The sequence below is a fragment of the Artemia sp. Qi Xiang Cuo genome, chromosome 19, assembly GCF_049724085.1.
Source record: "Artemia sp. Qi Xiang Cuo chromosome 19, ASM4972408v1, whole genome shotgun sequence".
NCBI classification, from domain to species: Eukaryota; Metazoa; Arthropoda; class Branchiopoda; order Anostraca; family Artemiidae; genus Artemia; species Artemia sp. Qi Xiang Cuo.
Window position 1 is genome coordinate 45358616 of NC_142812.1, and position 19011 is coordinate 45377626.

Genomic DNA, 19011 nt, shown 5'->3' on the forward strand with positions numbered 1-19011 from the left:
CGTTGAGAAGGAGACAGCCCTTTCATATACAGAATAATTTCTGTTCGTTTTAAGTTTTAATGTCGCTCCTTACTTTCAGTTAAAAAAAACTTGTTTTTTTTATTTAATTTTCGAAAAGAGCGATGAGGACACAATGCCTTATTTTTTATTTAATTTTTGTTTGTTAGACCAGGGCACTTCGTATCGAAGGAGTTGTCGTAGAAACCTCGAAAAGGGCTCATTCGATTGGAAAGTGAAAGAGCTAATGCCCTTTTTAATAGTAAATAGTGATTGGAGGGCAAAAAGCCCCCCCCCCAGACCCATCAATTTTCAAAACACAACTAATCAAAATTTTGAGATAGCCATTTTGTTCAGCGTAGTTGAAAGGTCTGGAAATTATGTCTGTGAGGATAACAACCCCCCAGAGCCCTCAGCACTAGGGTTGTAAGTTATGCCCCGATGACATATAAGGTTTTTATGTAAAGGATGATCGTATAAACTCCGGAGGGGGCTCATTGGATAGGAAGTCAGATGTTCTAGTGCCATTTTTAAGCCTGAAAATGATCGAGGGCAGACCCCCCCCCCCACTTCGTATTTCCCAAATCAAATCCGATTGAAATTTTGAGACAGCCATTTGTTCAAAAGTAGTCCAAAGATCATATAACAAGGCTTTTGGGGTTGACAGAATCCCCTAGAGTCTGGGGTTAACGGTTGTAAGTTATGGCCCAGGGGCAAATAAGGTTTTTATGGAAGGAATGGTCCCGTGAGCTTTAGAAGAGGCTCATTTGATTGGAAATGTATAGTTCTAATTCCCCTTTAAGAGTCAAACATGATGGAGAGCAACAAGCCCCCCCCCTCCTCCTGACATCTTCTTTTCCTGAAACACATTCAAATGAAATTGTGAGATTTTTGTTTACCAAAAGTCCAAACAAAATACGTTTTAAACGTTTTCACTTTTTTACTTTCATAAATAAAAAATATCAAAACTTTAAGGAATAAATGTCAGTATTTGACAATTAAACTGACAATCCAGTCATTTGTTGTTGTTTTTTTTTTCAGTTAAAGCGCAAATTATGTTCTGGTCTTGAAAAAGTATGAGGGTTATCAGCCCTACTCGTGTTAATTTTTGCTCGTTTTGAGTTTGACTCGGCTATTTATTGTAATTTCTGTTTGGAAAATTATTTGACTATTTCTGCTCATTTTTGGCTTAACAATAATAATTTATTTCAATCTTCTTTACATTCAATCTTCTTCTTCTTACAAAAATACAGAAAAATAAAATAAGAACGGAAAGAATAAACAAGAAAAAACTCACAAAAAACATATAATAACTCAGCACTTAAGCAACACAAGTAAGCTATACAGTTAATTGTAAAGTCGAAAATATCTTCTTGACGCTTACGAAACCTGTCCACAAGCTGGTCCATTTTTGAAGAAATATCAAAATCGCTATATCTACTAGAAATGTTCCGGTTGTGAGTCCAACACGGCAACTGCAGAAGATATTTGCAAAAACGGAAGAATATGGATCTAATTTTCATCCGCTCATATATTGTGAAAAAACTTCACAAAGGGACCAAGAAGAAGACATGCGGTGCAAAAAAGCGTTGTAAAGTCTGCCCAGGGTTATATTGTGATACTGGCCTTTAACTCAAGCAAGCAGTCCTACGATTTTCTAAGCTTTTCTTTCAACTTACTTACTTACTTGCTTGTGGCGGGAATCAGGCGTTTCCACCTCGCCCGGCATCACTCAGATCCATCGATGTTTCTTGGGAATAGAGTTGACCGCAAGGTCCCCAGTCTTGCGGGTCACCCGGAGCGCGTTGGCCACCAAATCGCTCGGCGTGGAGCTCAGTGGTGTTTACACCCTTCCACCGCTTTGAGGTGCGCTGACGGATTTCCTCTGCTGCCCAGGGACGGAAGATCGAGCCTCATTGCCTGTAACTACCATCACTGCCATGGAGGTATACAAGCTTAGCTTGACCTTTAATTCCCACCTGGAATCAGCAAGGGCTTCAGGAAAGGGATAACAAGATAACATTTCTTTCAACGCCCAGATAACAAGTGTTATAGTAGTTTTAACATTTGATCGAAACGGGAGACTTAAATAATTCAGAGAAGACGATGCAGAAATAGTTTGTGGGCCATCATTGATAGTAACGGAACGTTGTTGAAACAAACCGTAGACGAGAAGCTCACTTTAAGAGGATGCGACTTGAAGCCCAATCTCATTGAGATCAGAGCAAACTGTATCAACTGTATTTTGGACAACCTGGAGATCATCTGATAATAGAAGAATATCGTCTGCGTAACAAAGGTGGGTGACATCAATATGGGGCTCAATTAGAAATGAAGGAAGATTTTTAGTAACGGTTCAGATAGCATTAGTGAAAAGAACCGGACTAAGCACAGAGCCTTGTTTCACACCCTTCCGAACAGTGATGGATTTGCTCAGTAGGCTACCTAGCCGCGCTCGTATGGACGCATTACCATACCAATTCCATAAGAGACGGCAGGGAAAAGGGTTTATTCCACTTCTCAATAGGGAAAGAATAGCAAGTGAATGGATAATAAAATCGAAAGCCTTTGAAGTGTCGATTGCACAGACATACAGGTTCTTTTTCAGCATCCTATAGCGGTCTAAAATAGCCAAAAAAGTTACGTGTGCGTTTTGCACACCCAAGCCTTCGCGAAATCCAAACTGGTTGTCCCCATGGTCAAACTTTGTATTTATTTCTTGGAAGATCAGCTTTTCAAAAAGCTTACCATTTGTGGAGGAAATAGTAATTGGTCTGTACGATTCACAGACCTTTGAGTTTTAGCCCTTCTTTAAGACACAGGTAACAAGACCTTTCAAAAAAAAAGTTGGAAAATATTGCTGAGAAATACAAGCCTGAAATAATAGAGACAAATAGCCTACTGTATAAGAAGTGCGGTAACACATAGAAGGTACTCAGTTTGCATCTCCTATGCACTCTTAATGGAGCTACTTTTCTTTGAAAAACCTATTTTGCGGGAAAAGTTTTTAAATTAATTACATAAAAGATCGATATGGTTCATTATAAATATGGATTATGTAAGTTTCATCTGTATCATGGCCGTAGAGATACGTGAAGTATTTATGTAAAGGATAGATAAAGTTAATTATAAATGGGGAATATGTAAGTTTCATCGGCATCGGTTGTAGAAATAGCTGAATTATCTGGGGTGCAGCGGTAGCTAGCAATAGGAGACGATCAAGACCCATAGTAAAAAAAAATAAAACATCCAATAACTTTTAAAATAGATTTTTTTTTAAATAAAAAAAAAAAAAATTTTTTTTAATTCAATAAAAAGTTTTTTAAAATAAAATTAAAAAAAAAAAATTATGACTTTTAAAATAACTTAAAATGTCAGATCGAAACCCAAAGCATACTTGTCGACCTTGTCAAATGAACAAATATTCACCGATAGTAACAGAAATATTAAAATAAATCATAGTATGTATGACGATGCATTTAAAATAGGCGCTTTCAGCCCTTACAGTAAAATTTTCAGATACGCTGAATTTAATGGTGTGATTTTCATTGTCATCTATATAAACCCCTCGTTTAAAACTCACCTTCACTAAGTAGATGACAACTGGCATAATCAGATAGCTTGCTCTTAGTATCTATCTAAACCTTTTTTACTCGCTGTGATTTTCACCACCAGACATATTAAACTTTTACCAAAGGGAATGCTTATGTTAATTTTATATTATTTTGATAAATTATAAACAATGCCTTTCCTTAAGACAATTAAATAAAAAACAATGTTTTTCAACTGAAAACAAGGAGCAACATTAAACATTAAAACGAACAGAAATTATTTTGTATACGAGAGGGGCCTCCCGTTCCTCGACCCTCACTCTTTACGGCTAAGTCTTCAAGTTCTTTAAAAATACTTCTCATTCAGACTGAACTTGTGTTTGCGCAGTCATTTTTAATAAATTATGATAAGGAATTTAACTTTATTGTAAAAAGCAAGGGTCGAGGAAACGGTAAACCCCTTCATGTACGGAATAATTCCTTTTCGTTTTAATTTTTGATGTTGCACCTTGTTTTCAGTTGAAAAACTTGTTTTTTAATCAATTTCTGACCGTTTTTTCGAATCATACTGGGAAATCCCCTCCCCCTATAAAATACTCCAAGGAAAATCACCCCAGGAACTTCTCTCAATACAGAAAATACTCCCTTTGGAAGAGCATCCCTGCAGAAAATACCTCCCGAAAAATTTAAGTATTTTTTCCCAATAGCAAATACTATGTATTGACAATGGGCAAATTGCGTAACTTACAACCCTTTCCCAAGGGACTGTGGGGGATCAAGTCACACGCAAAGGCATAGTTACTGGACCTTTCAACTATGCTGAAACAAATGGCTAACTAAAAATTTTGATGAAATGACTTTTGCGAATAAAGTGGCGTGAGAGGGGGGGGGGGGAGGGCTAGTTACCCTCCAATCTTTTTGGTCACTTAAATAGGGCACTCAAACCTTTGGTTTCCGATCAAATGAGCTTACTCTCGGTCTTATAGAATCACAAGTTTGATACAATCACCCCTGGAAAAAAACATCAAATAAATACCCAGCCGGGATCTTTCTTCTGGCAAAAAAGGCAAAACTCCGTATTTGTACATAGGAGCTTGAAACCTCCACACTTGGGTTCTCTGATATGCTGAATCTGACGGTATGATTTTCATTAAGATTGCTTTGCTTTTTTGGGGTGTTTCTCCCATTTTTACAAAAATCAGGCAAATTTTCTCAGGTTCGTAGCTTTTCACTGGTAACATTAAACTGAATGAATTTTATATATTTGGAATCAGCATAAAAAGCTTATTCTTTTGATGTAAATATTGTTATCAAAAGATCGTTTTTTAGAGATTCGGTTACTATTGAGCAGTCACTCCTTACTTTCAGTTCATTATGCTCTTTAAGTATCAAGAGATCACGCCACAGGAAAATAACACTTCAGTTCTCTTTGCCAGACACATAATGGAAAGAAGAAGTTTTGAGCTTTTTGCATTATTTAGCTGGGTGAACGGTGAAAAAAGTACTTGATACGTGGGCCCCTTTCGTATCATGAACTAGTAAATAACAAACTATACTATACAATTTTTGTAAAAAAAAAACACATTTTATTTTAATTATTACGTTTGGTTCCTTAAAAAGGCATATAGATGTTGTAAGTTCTTTTCAAATGAGTCATAAAACAACCCCTACAAGACTAATCAAAATAAGTTATCATTCCTTAATCAAATATAAATGGCAATTTTTTTTCACTAAACACTTATTTTAAACGCGTTTTAAAGTTTTTAGTCACAATGGGCCGCGCTCTTTACTAGACTGCAGCTATCACTACAACCATCATAATTTTATTTCTAGAAATTGAATTAAATTAAATTCCAGTTCGCACAAAGCAGGCCTAGATGAGGTTGGGAAAATGTTGGCGGGTTAAGTAAACCGAAAATTGTTGTATAACCAAATTGGAGCATGGGTTTGCTCGACGTGGTTTCGGAACAACATTCAAATTAATTACACGAGACACAGACACACACAAAAACTGCGAGAGTAGAGGAGATCTTAGGACAGGGGAAAGGGAGCGGAAGCCCCCCCCCTTGTATTGAGAGATAGAATGGGTTCTTCGGTATTACAGTATCTTAATTTTATTTACGGAGGTTAAGCTTTTATTTAAACATGAAGAGTTTATTCATATTTTCAATTTTTTTCAAGTATTATCCACGCCAGACACTTAATAAGGGGGAAGGGTGTCTAGATTATTGGCACAAATACATGAGTGAAAGCTAATGTCTGTTTGCTAATAACCAAAAACTTAAACGATTTGTTGACGGCTTGGTACCAGCCCTAAACTTCTCATGAAACTTATTTGTTCAGGATTCTTTGAGTCTATTAGGATTTCTTGTTTTATATCACGAGTTGTTTTCTGTCCCATTGGTTCACTTGTTGGCGATGAAGATACTAAGCCCATTGAGGTGTCTTGGGTTGATCCCTTGCTAGTTTTCAGTTTCTGGCGTTTCTTTTTTGGTTCCCCTTGACACTCGGTATTCTCTCTTTTTTGCTTGTGTGTAACCTTTGGTATATTGCTCCCTTTGAATTTCTTATCTGTTAGTCGATTATTTTTGACATCCATGTTAAGGGTTTTAGAAGGAGGAATATTTTTGTCGTTAGCAATTTTTCCCGGCCGTCCTCTCCCCCGTTTGGCTTCTACATTTCCAGAAAGCTTCGTCTCAGAGCCTGTGCTTTTGTTCTCCTCATTTTCGCGCGTATAACTTTCGTCTTCAATCAATTTGTGTCTTTTCAAAATACAATAAACTTCATTCTGAATCATTTCAGTAAACGACATCAAATTCTCAGAATTCTCAATAGAAGGCATAAAGATAAAGCCATACCCTGGTTGGATCTGAAAAAGCCCCGACCTGTCATACTTTTCGGATTCTCTTTGACTTGGGTTTGTAATATTAGTGATAGGGCTGGCAACTGCTTCAGTTGTTCTGTTCTTATCGTTTCTTCCGGTTTTGCTTAAACAAGTTTTTTCCGCGCGATTTTCGTTTAAAGAACAGTCAGGAAAAGTCTTAGCAGAGATATCTTGTTTCAATGCTCTTCTTGGACGCCTGACTCTTTGACTAGAGGGGGTACTCGGCTGAGATATTTCAGTATTTTTGTGCTTTATGGTTTCAGAAATATTTTTCACACCACGTGTGGAAGCTGCTTCAGTTGTGCTGTTCTTATCGTCTCTTCCGGTCTTGCTTATACAAGTTTTTTCCGCGTGATTTTCGTTTATAGAACAGTCAGAAAAAGTCTTAGCAGAGATAACTTGTTTCGATGCTCCTCTTGGACACCTCACTATTTGACTAGGGGGGGCACTCGGCTGAAATACATCAGTATTTTTGTGCTTTATTGTTTCAGAGATATTTTTCACATTACGTGTGGAAATTTTCCGCGAAACGTCATCAGACGTTCTATTCTTATTTTTGGACTTCATCTCAAAAGTCACTTTAGTTTTCCTCGGTCTTCCTCGTTTTTTTGCCAATGAAGACCCTCCAATTTTTCTGTCAATGCTTTTTCCAATGTCGCTTGGTATAACAGAGCTGTCAAGTTCAATGGCATGAGGCTGACTTTGCGACTTTTCCTCTTCTGTTCGGGATACATCATCTTCTACTTCGCGAATCAAGGAAGAGGATTCATCTTCACTATCAGTAATATTTTTCATATTGCTTAGTTTTGCATAGGCCATGACAATATCGCGTTGATAAGATAGTAACATACAACATACAAGTAAACAATATATGTCAGACAGCGTCGCCAAAACTAAAAAATTGATGAACCATGTACTTTAAAAACCCAGTAACCTAAATTTAACTATCTGAAAGTAAAAAATGATGAAGTTAATTTTGCCATTCTTTTTTTCGCCAGATTCAGCTTGTTTAAAAAAGGGTTTTTTTTCTGATGAAGGGGTAAGGGTATGACGTAAACCACCTTTTCATATCCAGTGAAACTGTATCAAATATACAGTTGGGGACTCCTGCAGCCTGGTAAAGAACAAAGTTTAGCCCATAGCAACAGAAAATTTTAAAACGCACTAAAAGAAAAACAAGTGATGAATCATTGCCATTTGACCCTGATTCATTCTATGATTTCGTTTAATCTTAATGGTAAAAGTTTGTTGTGCAAATAAATTTCTGAAAATTCCAAAAAATAGCCTGAAAAGCCTCGAAAATTATGTGGAATCGAAATAAAGACTAGCCATTTGATTCTCAATAGCTGAAAACCCCATGTTGGAGAATTACAGTCAACCATCTTGTGCAACAAGGAAAAGCGCTTTTTCGCATAGTATGCAGTGATGAGTCCCCTTTTTTCCTCTTGCTTTTCATCCTCTCTAGTGGGACACTGAAACATCCTGAAGAGATGTTTGCGGGTTCTTTTGAAAGGAAATTTCTATATCTTATGTCTTTTGCAAGTAACGAAAGATAATATTGAAATAAAATGCAACTTTTTACGTAATTTCCATCTTCATATACACGATAATGGAATACAAGCACGTTTTGACCAGAAATGATACAACGCACGTATTGTATCAAGTCGGATTTTCACTGTTTAGCGGAAACAAAGTAATTCAGCCGCATTTGTTTACTGACAGTAATTGTGGGGTATAATTTTTGTCTATGTATTTAAACTTCGAAAGTTTTTTTTCTGATATTTTAATTTCATTTTGTTTCAAAAGGGAGTATTCGAGAACTTGGAGTGAAAAAAAATGATTTTTTTTTTTGCACAACTTTAGCAAATAAAGATATTTGGTTAAGAATAATAGGTAGTCCTATATTGCAATTTCCTGCTTGTGTTGCTCCGCTTACAGGACATCATTTTACTAAGAATCAGGCACCAAATATGACATCATACCCCAGAAAAGCAACTTTTCAAAATATGCGCTTTATATTATCTGGTTAAAAGATATATGTGTTACATCATCTTGTAGATAAAAATGTGGTACTTTTCTGTTATGGCAACCCGACTCAAGAATTACCCTGTGTAAAACTCAAGAACAAACCTAGAACCGGTTTCTCATCCGTCTGAATTAAGAGAAAGTTAGCTTGCGCTCAGTGAAAAACAAGTGGTGCGTGACAGAATACATTAGATTTATATAATTTGGGCTATATATTTGCACATTAGTGGGGGGGGGGGGTGAAGTATTTGGTCAGCATGAAGTTAGAAAACAATTCTTACTTCATAAAATGCAGAAAAATTGTAGCTAACACATTTTGCATGCAGACTCGCTATACTTTACCCCCCCCCCCCCAAAATGTGCAAATATATAGTCCAAATTTGTTTCTAAAGAATAATATTTTCATTGTGTTTTGGTATATTTCATTAGGATTAACCTAACTTCACTTCTTGAGTGAGGTCGCTATAACAGAAAAGTACCAAAAATGTAACTTTCCGGCTGCAGTGATGCAAGCAGATTTAGCCTTCAATAGCTTAGTTTCAGGTCACAACCCACTGCTTCCAAGCATAAAAGTATGATTGCAGTTAAACCAAAGCTTAAAGTAGATGAAGCTTAAATAGATTTAAGCTTAAAGCTTAAAGGTAGATGCTCGCAACCCACTACTTCCAAGCATAAATAGATTTAAGCTTAAAGGTAGATGATCGCAACCCGCTACTTCCAAGCATAAAAGTCTGATTGCAGTTAAACTAAAGCTTAAAGTAGATGAAGCTTAAATAGATTTAAGCTTAAAGCTTAAAGGTAGATGATCGCAGCCCACTACTTCCAAGCATAAAAGTATGATTGCAGTTAAACTAAAGCTTAAAGTAGATGAAGCTTAAATAGATTTAAGTTTAAAGCTTAAAGGTAGATGATCGCAGCCCACTACTTCCAAGCATTAAAGTATGATTGCAGTTAAACTAGAGCTTAAAAAGGTCACCCATAAATATAAAGCTGCAAAAGCTAGACCACTTTTTGGAGGATCAATGTCAATATTCCTTGAGGAGATTCAGTTCCACCTTTCACCATTTAAGGTCGGGTTCTGCTCAATGATAGCAGTGAATCTAATACTGTTGAATTTGTTGAAAGACTTCTTCCCAACGAAATCCTTGAAATGGTTTTAAGTTCTTTTTTTATTTTACCGTATTTGACTTTGAATATGAATTCGGCAATGTTTTTCTTCTAGCCTGTGATTTTGTTTTATCCCCCACCCATTCTGTTTCTGTTTTTGCCATTAATTGCATAAAGTTCGTTTTGTTCTTGGACTTTTGTTTTCATTTTCCTTTTCGTTTAATATTTATTGACCATTTTATGCTTGATTTGTGTTTCTTTTAATTTTGTCTTGCAGTATCATTTGTTTCTTTGTTTTACTTTCTCTTTTTGGAAATATAAAGCGAATTCGGCTCTATTAGAGCTTGTGATAGCCTTAAAAAAAAATTATCTTATTTTATCTGAATGATTGTCAAGGAGTCTAATGCATGTGCATTGTTAAAGAAAGGGTTTAAACTCCATTTGACAACAGAAGATCTACGTATCTAAATTGGAAGCCTTTCTTATCATGGCTTTCTAAATTGGAAGCTTTTCTTATCAAGCCTTTCTAAATTGGAAGCCTTTCTTATCAACAGAAGACCTACGTATCTAAATTCGAAGCCTTTCTTATCGATCCTTTCTAAATTGGAAGCCGTTCTTCAACAGAAGATCTACGTATCTAAATTGGAAGCCTTTCTTATCATGAACTATGTTCAATACCCAAGGATTGAAAACTACTGGTCAGCTAGTCTTAAACTGCCTCGTATTGCTGTCTATATTTCAACTAAAAGGTTCAAGAAGTTCAGAGAATGTCTGCATTTTGCTTCCCATTATACTTAAAAGCAGCTCTTAAAAGTAAGTCAAGCGTCTTTCTTATTTGGAACTTTCGGATGAAGTATGCTATGTAACATCCAAACAAGCGACCACTTATTACTGGAAATAAAATCTTATTTCTGAGAACCTTGGATGGTTACCCATTACAACGCCCCTGCGACGTTCCACTGACCCTGCTGGTTCTAGAGAAAAAAAGAGAAGACATTTCCGGGTATCAAACTTTTTTTGAAATTCCCAAGAATTTGTTTCGTAACTGATTTTAATGTAATATTTAGTTAATATACAGTAAATGTTTAGTTAATGGATTTTCTATAGTTATAATGTTGATTTGAGAAAGGTTGAGCTGAATGGGGTTGATTTGAATAGGGGCTGAGTAAAATGGTGGTCATAAGACACTTAAGAGGCAGTTGAACATGAATATACAGCTGAGCTGAATGGAATGCAGTTGAGCTAAATGGGGTTGAACACGAATATATTGAGCTACAATGAGACACATCATGTACTGAAACAATTTTAGTAACAGGGAAATGACAAATTTTTTTATTGATACCAAAACAAACATTAATTGACAGAGTGTGCGTCCTTACATAATCACCCAGCACCATAGATAAAATCCAAAACCCAATATTCACTCTTGGCCCGCATGAACAAAGGCTAATAGCCACAGAATAGCAGAAGGCGGCCATATTCCAATAAATAAGTATAAGTATCAAACAAAACAATAGCTAAGTAATCTGACACAGCACACAAGGGGATATTCTGAAGATACCTTTCTTTTCGTCAAATGTCCTAGTTAATACTTACTATATTCAACTGATAGTATATTTTTTTCTGAAAATAATGACCTATCTTTGGAAATCAATCCTTGTGATGTGACAACGATCCATTTTGACATATTCAACTGATATATTCAACTGATAGTATATTTTTTCTGAAAATAATGACCTATCTTTGGAAATCAATCCTTGTGATGTGACAACGATCCATTGTGACATTTAACTGACAGTATATTTTTTCTGAAAATAATGAGCTATCTTTGGAAATCAATCCTTGTGATGTGACAACGATCCATTGTGACATATTCAACTGATAGTATATTTTATCTGAAAATAATGATCTATCTTTGGGAATCAATCCTTGTAATGTGACAATGATCAATTGTGACATATTCAACTGATATAATCAACTGACAGTATATTTTTTTCTGAAAATAATGACCTATCTTTGAAAATCAACCCTTGTGATGTGACAACGATCCATTGTGACATATTCAACTGATAGTACATTTTTTCTGAAAATAATGACCTATCTTTGGAAATCAATCCTTGTGATGTGACAACGATCCATTGTGACATATTCAACTGATAGTATATTTTTTCTGAAAATAATGACCTATCTTTGGAAATCAATCCTTGTGATGTGACAACGATCCATAGTGACATATTCAACTGATAGTATATTTTTTCTGAAAATAATGACCTATCTTTGGAAATCAATCCTTGTGATGCCACAACGACAACGCAACTAAACAAATTAGGCCCTTTTACATTGTTGCACGATCTATTCAAACAGGAACCGCTTTCTTTCTGTTAGCAGGAATGTTTATTTTTATCCACTTTATAATAACTTTTTATGCCAATTTTTAAGACAGCCCTTTTAAGACAGATATTTAAATTAGACTATTTTATCAAAATACTTCGTGGGACGACTTCAAAAGTTTCACCCTTAATCAGAAATACGACCCTGAATTCTCGACTCTGATAAGCTATTTACGCTTCATAAATTTCCATAAGAGCTTAGCTTAACAGGGTTCCATCGATCTGCGGTTTCAACACTCTCCAAGTGGCTTCACCACTCTCCCAGTCGCTTCACCATTGTTGTGAATCATGTCTTTCACACGAATTAAACTAGAATATAGTATGAGGGTAAGTCGTCCAATTTGAATTGTTGTAAAAATCGAATTTCAAAAGCGTTTGGTTAAAAATATGGAAACGATCCACTGGCTTCTGACTTCAATACTTTCTAAGCGCTCTGACTTCAATACTTTCACTGCATTTGTGAATTATTTAATTCAACACACATTTGGTTGGCTAATATTTTTATAAGAGTATATATTATATTTTTTAATATGTTTTTTTTTTATATTTTTAAATAATAACTATGGTTATAGACTAACATTCAGGTACATAGACTCGTTTTGCTATTGAAAAGACTGAATACTAGTTGACAGTTAGACAAGTCTTGGTCACAGAGCTAAACATAAAAGCGGATAATTCCTTCCTTGAAAATTCTCTTTCCCACACCCGCTTCTTTACTTTTTCTCTTTTTAATTTTTCTAAATAAACTTGTCAATTCCGTAAGAGCATTCCAGTGATTATTTCCTTCATTATTTAGTGAATCATTTCCTTGACTTGCACTGAATTGGAAGAATTGCAGACTAATATACCTTAGCTTAACAATCTTAGTCTTAGTCTAGAATACCGAAATCTAGCAATCTTACTACTACATCTTAGTCTAGTGTTTATTACTGAAAGATCGGAGAATTGTTGATTAGTAGTAGCTAAAGGTATCATTAGTCTATAATATGTAGATTTAAAGAAGAGGAGTAACTCCTCATATTTCCTTCTCATCACATCAACTCTTAGACGTTAGTTTCAGCTAAAGGTATCATTAGTCTATAATATGTAGATTTAAAGAAGAGGAGTAACTCCTCATATTTCCTTCTCATCACATCAACTCTTAGACGTTAGTTTCAGCTAAAGGTATCATTAGTCTATAATATGTAGATTTAAATAAGAGGAGTAACTCCTCATATTTCCTTCTCATCACATCAACTCTTAGACGTTAGTTTCAGCTAAAGGTATCATTAGTCTATAACATGTAGATTTAAAGAAGAGGAGTAACTCCTCATATTTCCTTCTCATCACATCAACTCTTAGACGTTAGTTTCAGCTAAAGGTATCATTAGTCTATAACATGTAGATTTAAAGAAGAGGAGTAACTCCTCATATTTCCTTCTCATCACATCAACTCTTAGACGTTAGTTTCAGCTAAAGGTATCATTAGTCTATAATATGTAGATTTAAAGAAGAGGAGTAACTCCTCATATTTCCTTCTCATCACATCAACTCTTAGACGTTAGTTTCAGCTAAAGGTATCATTAATCTATAATATGTAAATTTAAAGAAGAGGAGTAACTCCTCATATTTCCTTCTCATCACATCAACTCTTAGACGTTAGTTTCCGACAAGTTAGTTTCACAAACAATTTCTTTTGAAACAAGAATTTGTTTCAAATTTTCGTTTGAAACATTATAAAAAAATATTTTATATAAACATTATATTTTATATATATTATATATATTTTATATATATTACATATATTTTATATATTATATATATTTTTATATATATATATATATATTTATACATGATATAAATATTTTATATATATTATATATATGAATGAATGAATTTTATTAATAACCTGTCTTACAATAAACAGAAAAAGACAGAGCACGAACTAGAAAAGAAAGAAAAAGCAAAAACTTGCAAGAAAAACAAATACAAACAGAAAGAACTACATAATAACACAACTATTTGAGAAGGTGGGTCCACTCGTGATCCAGGAGCTCTAGTTTTTTCACGTAATTCTGAATTACCTCCTCCACGGCACTCAGAGGCTCAACAATTCCGTATTTCATAGCAATATGGCGGTTTCTAACAAAAGGCGGCACTTGAAGAAGATATCGGGCATACTTTAAAAATACCGACCTTATGTCTCTCTGGTTTCGTGCACTCAGGAACTTCCAAAAAGGAGACAGGTACAAGACATGAGGCAAAGCTACTGCATTATAAAGACGAGCCAAATATTTATGGCTTGAATTGCGACGGCTAGTGACAACACCCGCATAGGCAATGCGTACTTTTTTAGAAAGGTGTTCAATAAGCAAATACTGGGTCTCTCGAAGATTACGACCAATCGGGAGGCCAAGGTACGTAATGTGACTAGATGGTGTTACGATGATTCCACCAAGCATGGCTGTAGCATTATCTTCAGGGCAATTAAAAAACAAAACAGCAGACTTTTCTACATTAAACTGCAAACCAATATCAGCATAACTTTTTTCAAGACGCAAGAAATTATTTTCTAATGAAGAAAGCAGCCGAGACAGAATTAAAAGATCATCTGCAAAACCCAGAAGTGACAAGTCAATATGCTTGCAAATATAACGCGGAGAAATAACCTGTTGTGCATCATTAACACTGTTATTATACAAAGTAGGAGACGTTATAGCCCCTTGCTTAATTCCCTTATGTACGGATACCTTCCCACTAAGCTCACCATCTTGCAAACGAACACGAAGCTTGAGGTTCCTTTACATTTTACATAGTGACCTTACAGTAGAAGAACGCACGCCTCGCTTACACAGCTCAACAAAAATCTGGGCATGAATTCCAGAGTCAAAAGCTCTCCTGACATCATACTGACCTAAGATCAAAGTTTCTCGCGAGAGATGAGCATCAAGAAATATGTTAGCAAGAAGATAAAGTACATGGGTGCACCCAAAGGCCTTTTCGAAAACCAAACTGGTGTGGAAGCATCTCACACTTATCATAAATCTCATCAAACAAAAGAATCTCGAATACTTTACAAAATACCGAAGATATCGTTACTGGCCGATACTAAGAAGGCTGTTTGGCTGGCTTCCCCCTCTTTAATATCGGTATAACCATACCCAGATTAAAGCAACTCGGGACTATCCCTTGTGTCAAAATCATCTGAAACAGTAGGGCAATATGATGGTAAAGAACATAACCTCCTAAAGAAATAGGTAGAGCACAAATACTATCGCAGCCTTTTGAGTATACCTTTTTCAGCTTTTTAACGGCCTGGCAAATTGTGACCGGCGACACTAAGAAATCGTCGAAGGTGTCGGTAAGCATAGAAGTCAGCTCATTTTCGTAATTAGACTGCAGAACTGGATCAGGCGCTTTGAACTCGGACTCAAAGTAAGCACTCCACTGATTAGCAGAAATATTAGACGTAGGCTTGGCTTCTTCAGGCTTAGACCGAAGGGACCAAATAAGGTTCGGATTCTTATTGAGCTTTTGCTCAAAATTTTCTTTGAGGGTTGCACGGTTGGCATCTAACGCTTTATTGAACTTTCGTTTAGTATGGATTCGAATCTCGTTCACTATTCCACTTCGTGGCTTCCCGCTTTCATGCCAAACTTTCAGCCATAGCTTCGCCAACACACAATCCGCCGCTAGCTTCGGATTTCTAGACCACCCCTTTACTTGTGATTAATTACGGATACGCTTCACAGGAACTGCTACACTCTCCGCGATACTCAGAGCATGCGATATTTCTTCACAGTACATGTTTATATGCAGACGTATTTCACTTTCATTGCAATACGAGTTTGCATTACTCTGCAGCAGATGGAAGGGAACTTTTATTTTACTCAGGATATCCCCAGAAGTAGCCGCAAAGAGATCATTCGACACTTGTTTCCAGTCACTGTATACTCTCCATTGGGATTTGCACGGACCCTACAACTTTGGACAGTCCAGTGTTATTGACAATGACAAAGGCAAATGGTCAGAGTAAGAACCATCAGCTGCAACTTTTACTTCGTCACTCACCGGAAAGTTCGTTAACACATGGTCAAGATTTGAGACGGTATTGGGAACACTGATAAATGTGTAAGCTTTGTCCTTATCAACGACATTTAACTGATCAGGAAGGGAGCCTATAGCGATTTGAGTCCTTTCAGATTCGGTATTAAGTAGGTCACAGTTGAAGTCCCCTATTAATAGAACTTTTGTATTCCTAGGAATTTGAGCCTTCACGAAACGGCTTAACTGAGTACATGCACCCGTGAACTTGCTGTCCGAGAGGCTAGATCTATAATTAGTAGGAAGATATACGTTTATTATCACAGTATCGCGAACTTTAACAGCGAGGAAGTGTTTACTTGATGCTAAAAGTTCAGCCTGAATAGACTTTCTCACCAAAGTGGCTAAACCACCAGATGGCCGACCTCTGGATTTCACACGTTCAGCTGGCCGAATAAAACACTGGAGTGAACTTGAGAACTTGAGCAGGTTAGTATTGTCCTCGGAAAGCAGGTGCTCTTGTATACAAATTACTTCATTTGTTAGGCTCATAGTATCAAGCAGAACTGTTTTCTCAAGTGCTTTCCCATTTATATTCCAAGACAAAATATTACACATTTTGGGAACTTGATCCATCTTTCAAGTTATTTCTATTATCAGGACAGGCATGGTGATAACATGTGTGCCTAGTCGAATTGCAATTCAGGCACCGAGTAGGATTTTGACAAGGGTTCTCAGGGGAGCTTGTGTGGCCAGTTTCTCCACAGCGGCTACAAGTTTCAGCTTCCTTACAGTCCGCCGCTATGTGCCCCACATGATGACATAAAATTATAAAATTATTTTTAAAAATGTAAAAAATATTGAATTAAATAATATTCAAAATGCTGAATAAAATAATTCACAAAAACAAGGAATTTATTTTGGGAATATATTTTTGTCTGCGTATTTGTAGAACTTTTAGGGCACCAGTCCCGCCCGTTGCCTAAGCTTCTTAAGTTTCAATATGGTGCGCTTCGTTCCACTTGCGAGGGGTCAGGGGTCATTTTGAGAATGGTCTTAAATGATCGGACGACTGTCTGAAACTAGAGCATAGCAAGTACATATTACAGGAAAATCTAAGAATTTAAAGATCATTTGGTCCGCATTATTGAGATACCCAAAACGGGGCACAGGGAGCCCTGATCCTGGGGGGTCAAAAGGCACCAATCCCTCATCCAAACTCCATAAGCATGGATTTGCTGTACTACTGCCGACTCGTGACCGATTAAATTCATTTTCCGACCCCTCCCATTTAACGTCAAAATTGTGGACAAGTTGCAGCTCTTTTGACTAGATGGTCAACCAAATGCCGTAAACAAAAAGACAATCACATTGCATACTTGGCATTAAAGTTGGCAATTACGGGTTTGATATATCAGTTATTACAAATTTGATTTCTAAGCTTAATCTAGGGGTACAAAAACAAAATAGATATTTTTTTTTTTTTTTTTTGGCTAGCGTGAAGTTGTAGATTATTGGACTTGTTCCTGTAGCAAGTTGAGAATCGGAAGTAAAACGATTTTTTAGCCCACAAGTCAGCCGCTGAGAAACAGTTCAATAATTGCACTATAATAATGGGTGATTTGAAATCAAAATGGAATGCAACAGAAGCAAATGCGTGTGGCACTCCATAAATCGGGAAAAGACGTGCGTACAGAAACAAGTGACTTACACGAACGTACAAACAGGACCAAAACAGAACCTTCTTTTTTTGCCGAAAAAATCAATAACGAAGATTTTCCAGGCTAAGCAACCGGCTAAGCAACAGTCTAATCGACGACCAGTTTGGCGTTTTTGAACTTTTCATTAAATATGTTTATAACTGACGGTTAATTCAGATCAGTGATTCCCTATAAGAGCACTACCACTTCCTTGTGGGCGCTACCACCCCTTAGTGGGCGTTGGAGCGATTCAAGGGCGGTGAGGACCACAGGTGCATTATAGTGATTACAGATAGTGAATTACAGATGCAATACAAACAGTGAATCCCAGGGATTTAAGTTACTGCAGACGAAAACAGATCCGAGGATTACCAGATCGTTAGCAGCATACCACGTTCATCCTTCTCAAAAAGACGATATTAAATGTTTGAACTTTTGCTATATTATCTTTTTTTCTAATTTACACCTCTATTATATTTTACGAAAAAAGTAGCGACATTACAACGTATATCTTTCAGTTTAATTGTCATTAGACTTTAAAAAGATTTAATTTCCAGGAGGAACTGAATAATATTTTATATTGAAAGGGGGGAAGTAGACCAGATAAGTTTTGTAACCACTGACTTAGATCCATGTATTATGAAAATAATAAATTACCTTCCTGGAGCACAAAGACGAGAAACACTAGAAAGGCCAAAGTCTGTGATAACAACTTTTCCGTTTTCTAAGAAAATGTTCTTGGTTTTCAAATCCTTATGAACAATTCCTCTTGCATGAAGATAGCCCATGCCCTGAAAAATCAAAGGGTAAATAAAACACTCAAAAATTCCTAGACTAATTGGGAACCCCAGTTTGTTATAAAATTTAACTGCATTAGATGGGCATATTACCAAATCCCCATAAAATAGAAAAGGATTATCAGTTTTCTGTCAATCTAGAAAAGACAAAATGAAAATCATAAAGTTTTCCAATAGGAAGGGGAGAGAGAGGGTAATAAGATAAGATATAAAGCACGAGGAAATTCTATGAGCGTCAGTAAACGTTGCAGCACCACAGATAGCAGGACACAGTAGTGTGCGTAACTGTGTTGGCTTTATGCCATTTAGAGCTACGTTAAATCGTTTGTAATAGTAGTATTATTAGGCGGTATACATTAGCGTTTTGACTGTACTAAACAATTCTTTGTATTCATTGAACCAGAGAAGGTACGGACCTAACAAAGTTTCTAAAAAACCAATCTGCCAATGCAAAAAATGAGGAAAAAACAGAATTTAATACTTTACATGGATAATATTACACACAGATGAATGGGACAGGGCCTTCGGTACGAACCC

General features: G+C 36.2%; 1 protein-coding gene across 1 annotated transcript in view; it reads right to left on the reverse strand.

Moving 5' to 3' along the window:
- The window catches only part of ksr (kinase suppressor of ras), a 112396-nt gene that overhangs the window by 22522 nt on the left and 70863 nt on the right, over positions 1-19011 (reverse strand). The window contains exon 13 of the mRNA XM_089105653.1: positions 18335-18468. Within this exon, the coding sequence (XP_088961779.1) occupies positions 18335-18468 (134 nt within the window). The remainder of the gene's footprint in view (positions 1-18334; positions 18469-19011) is intronic.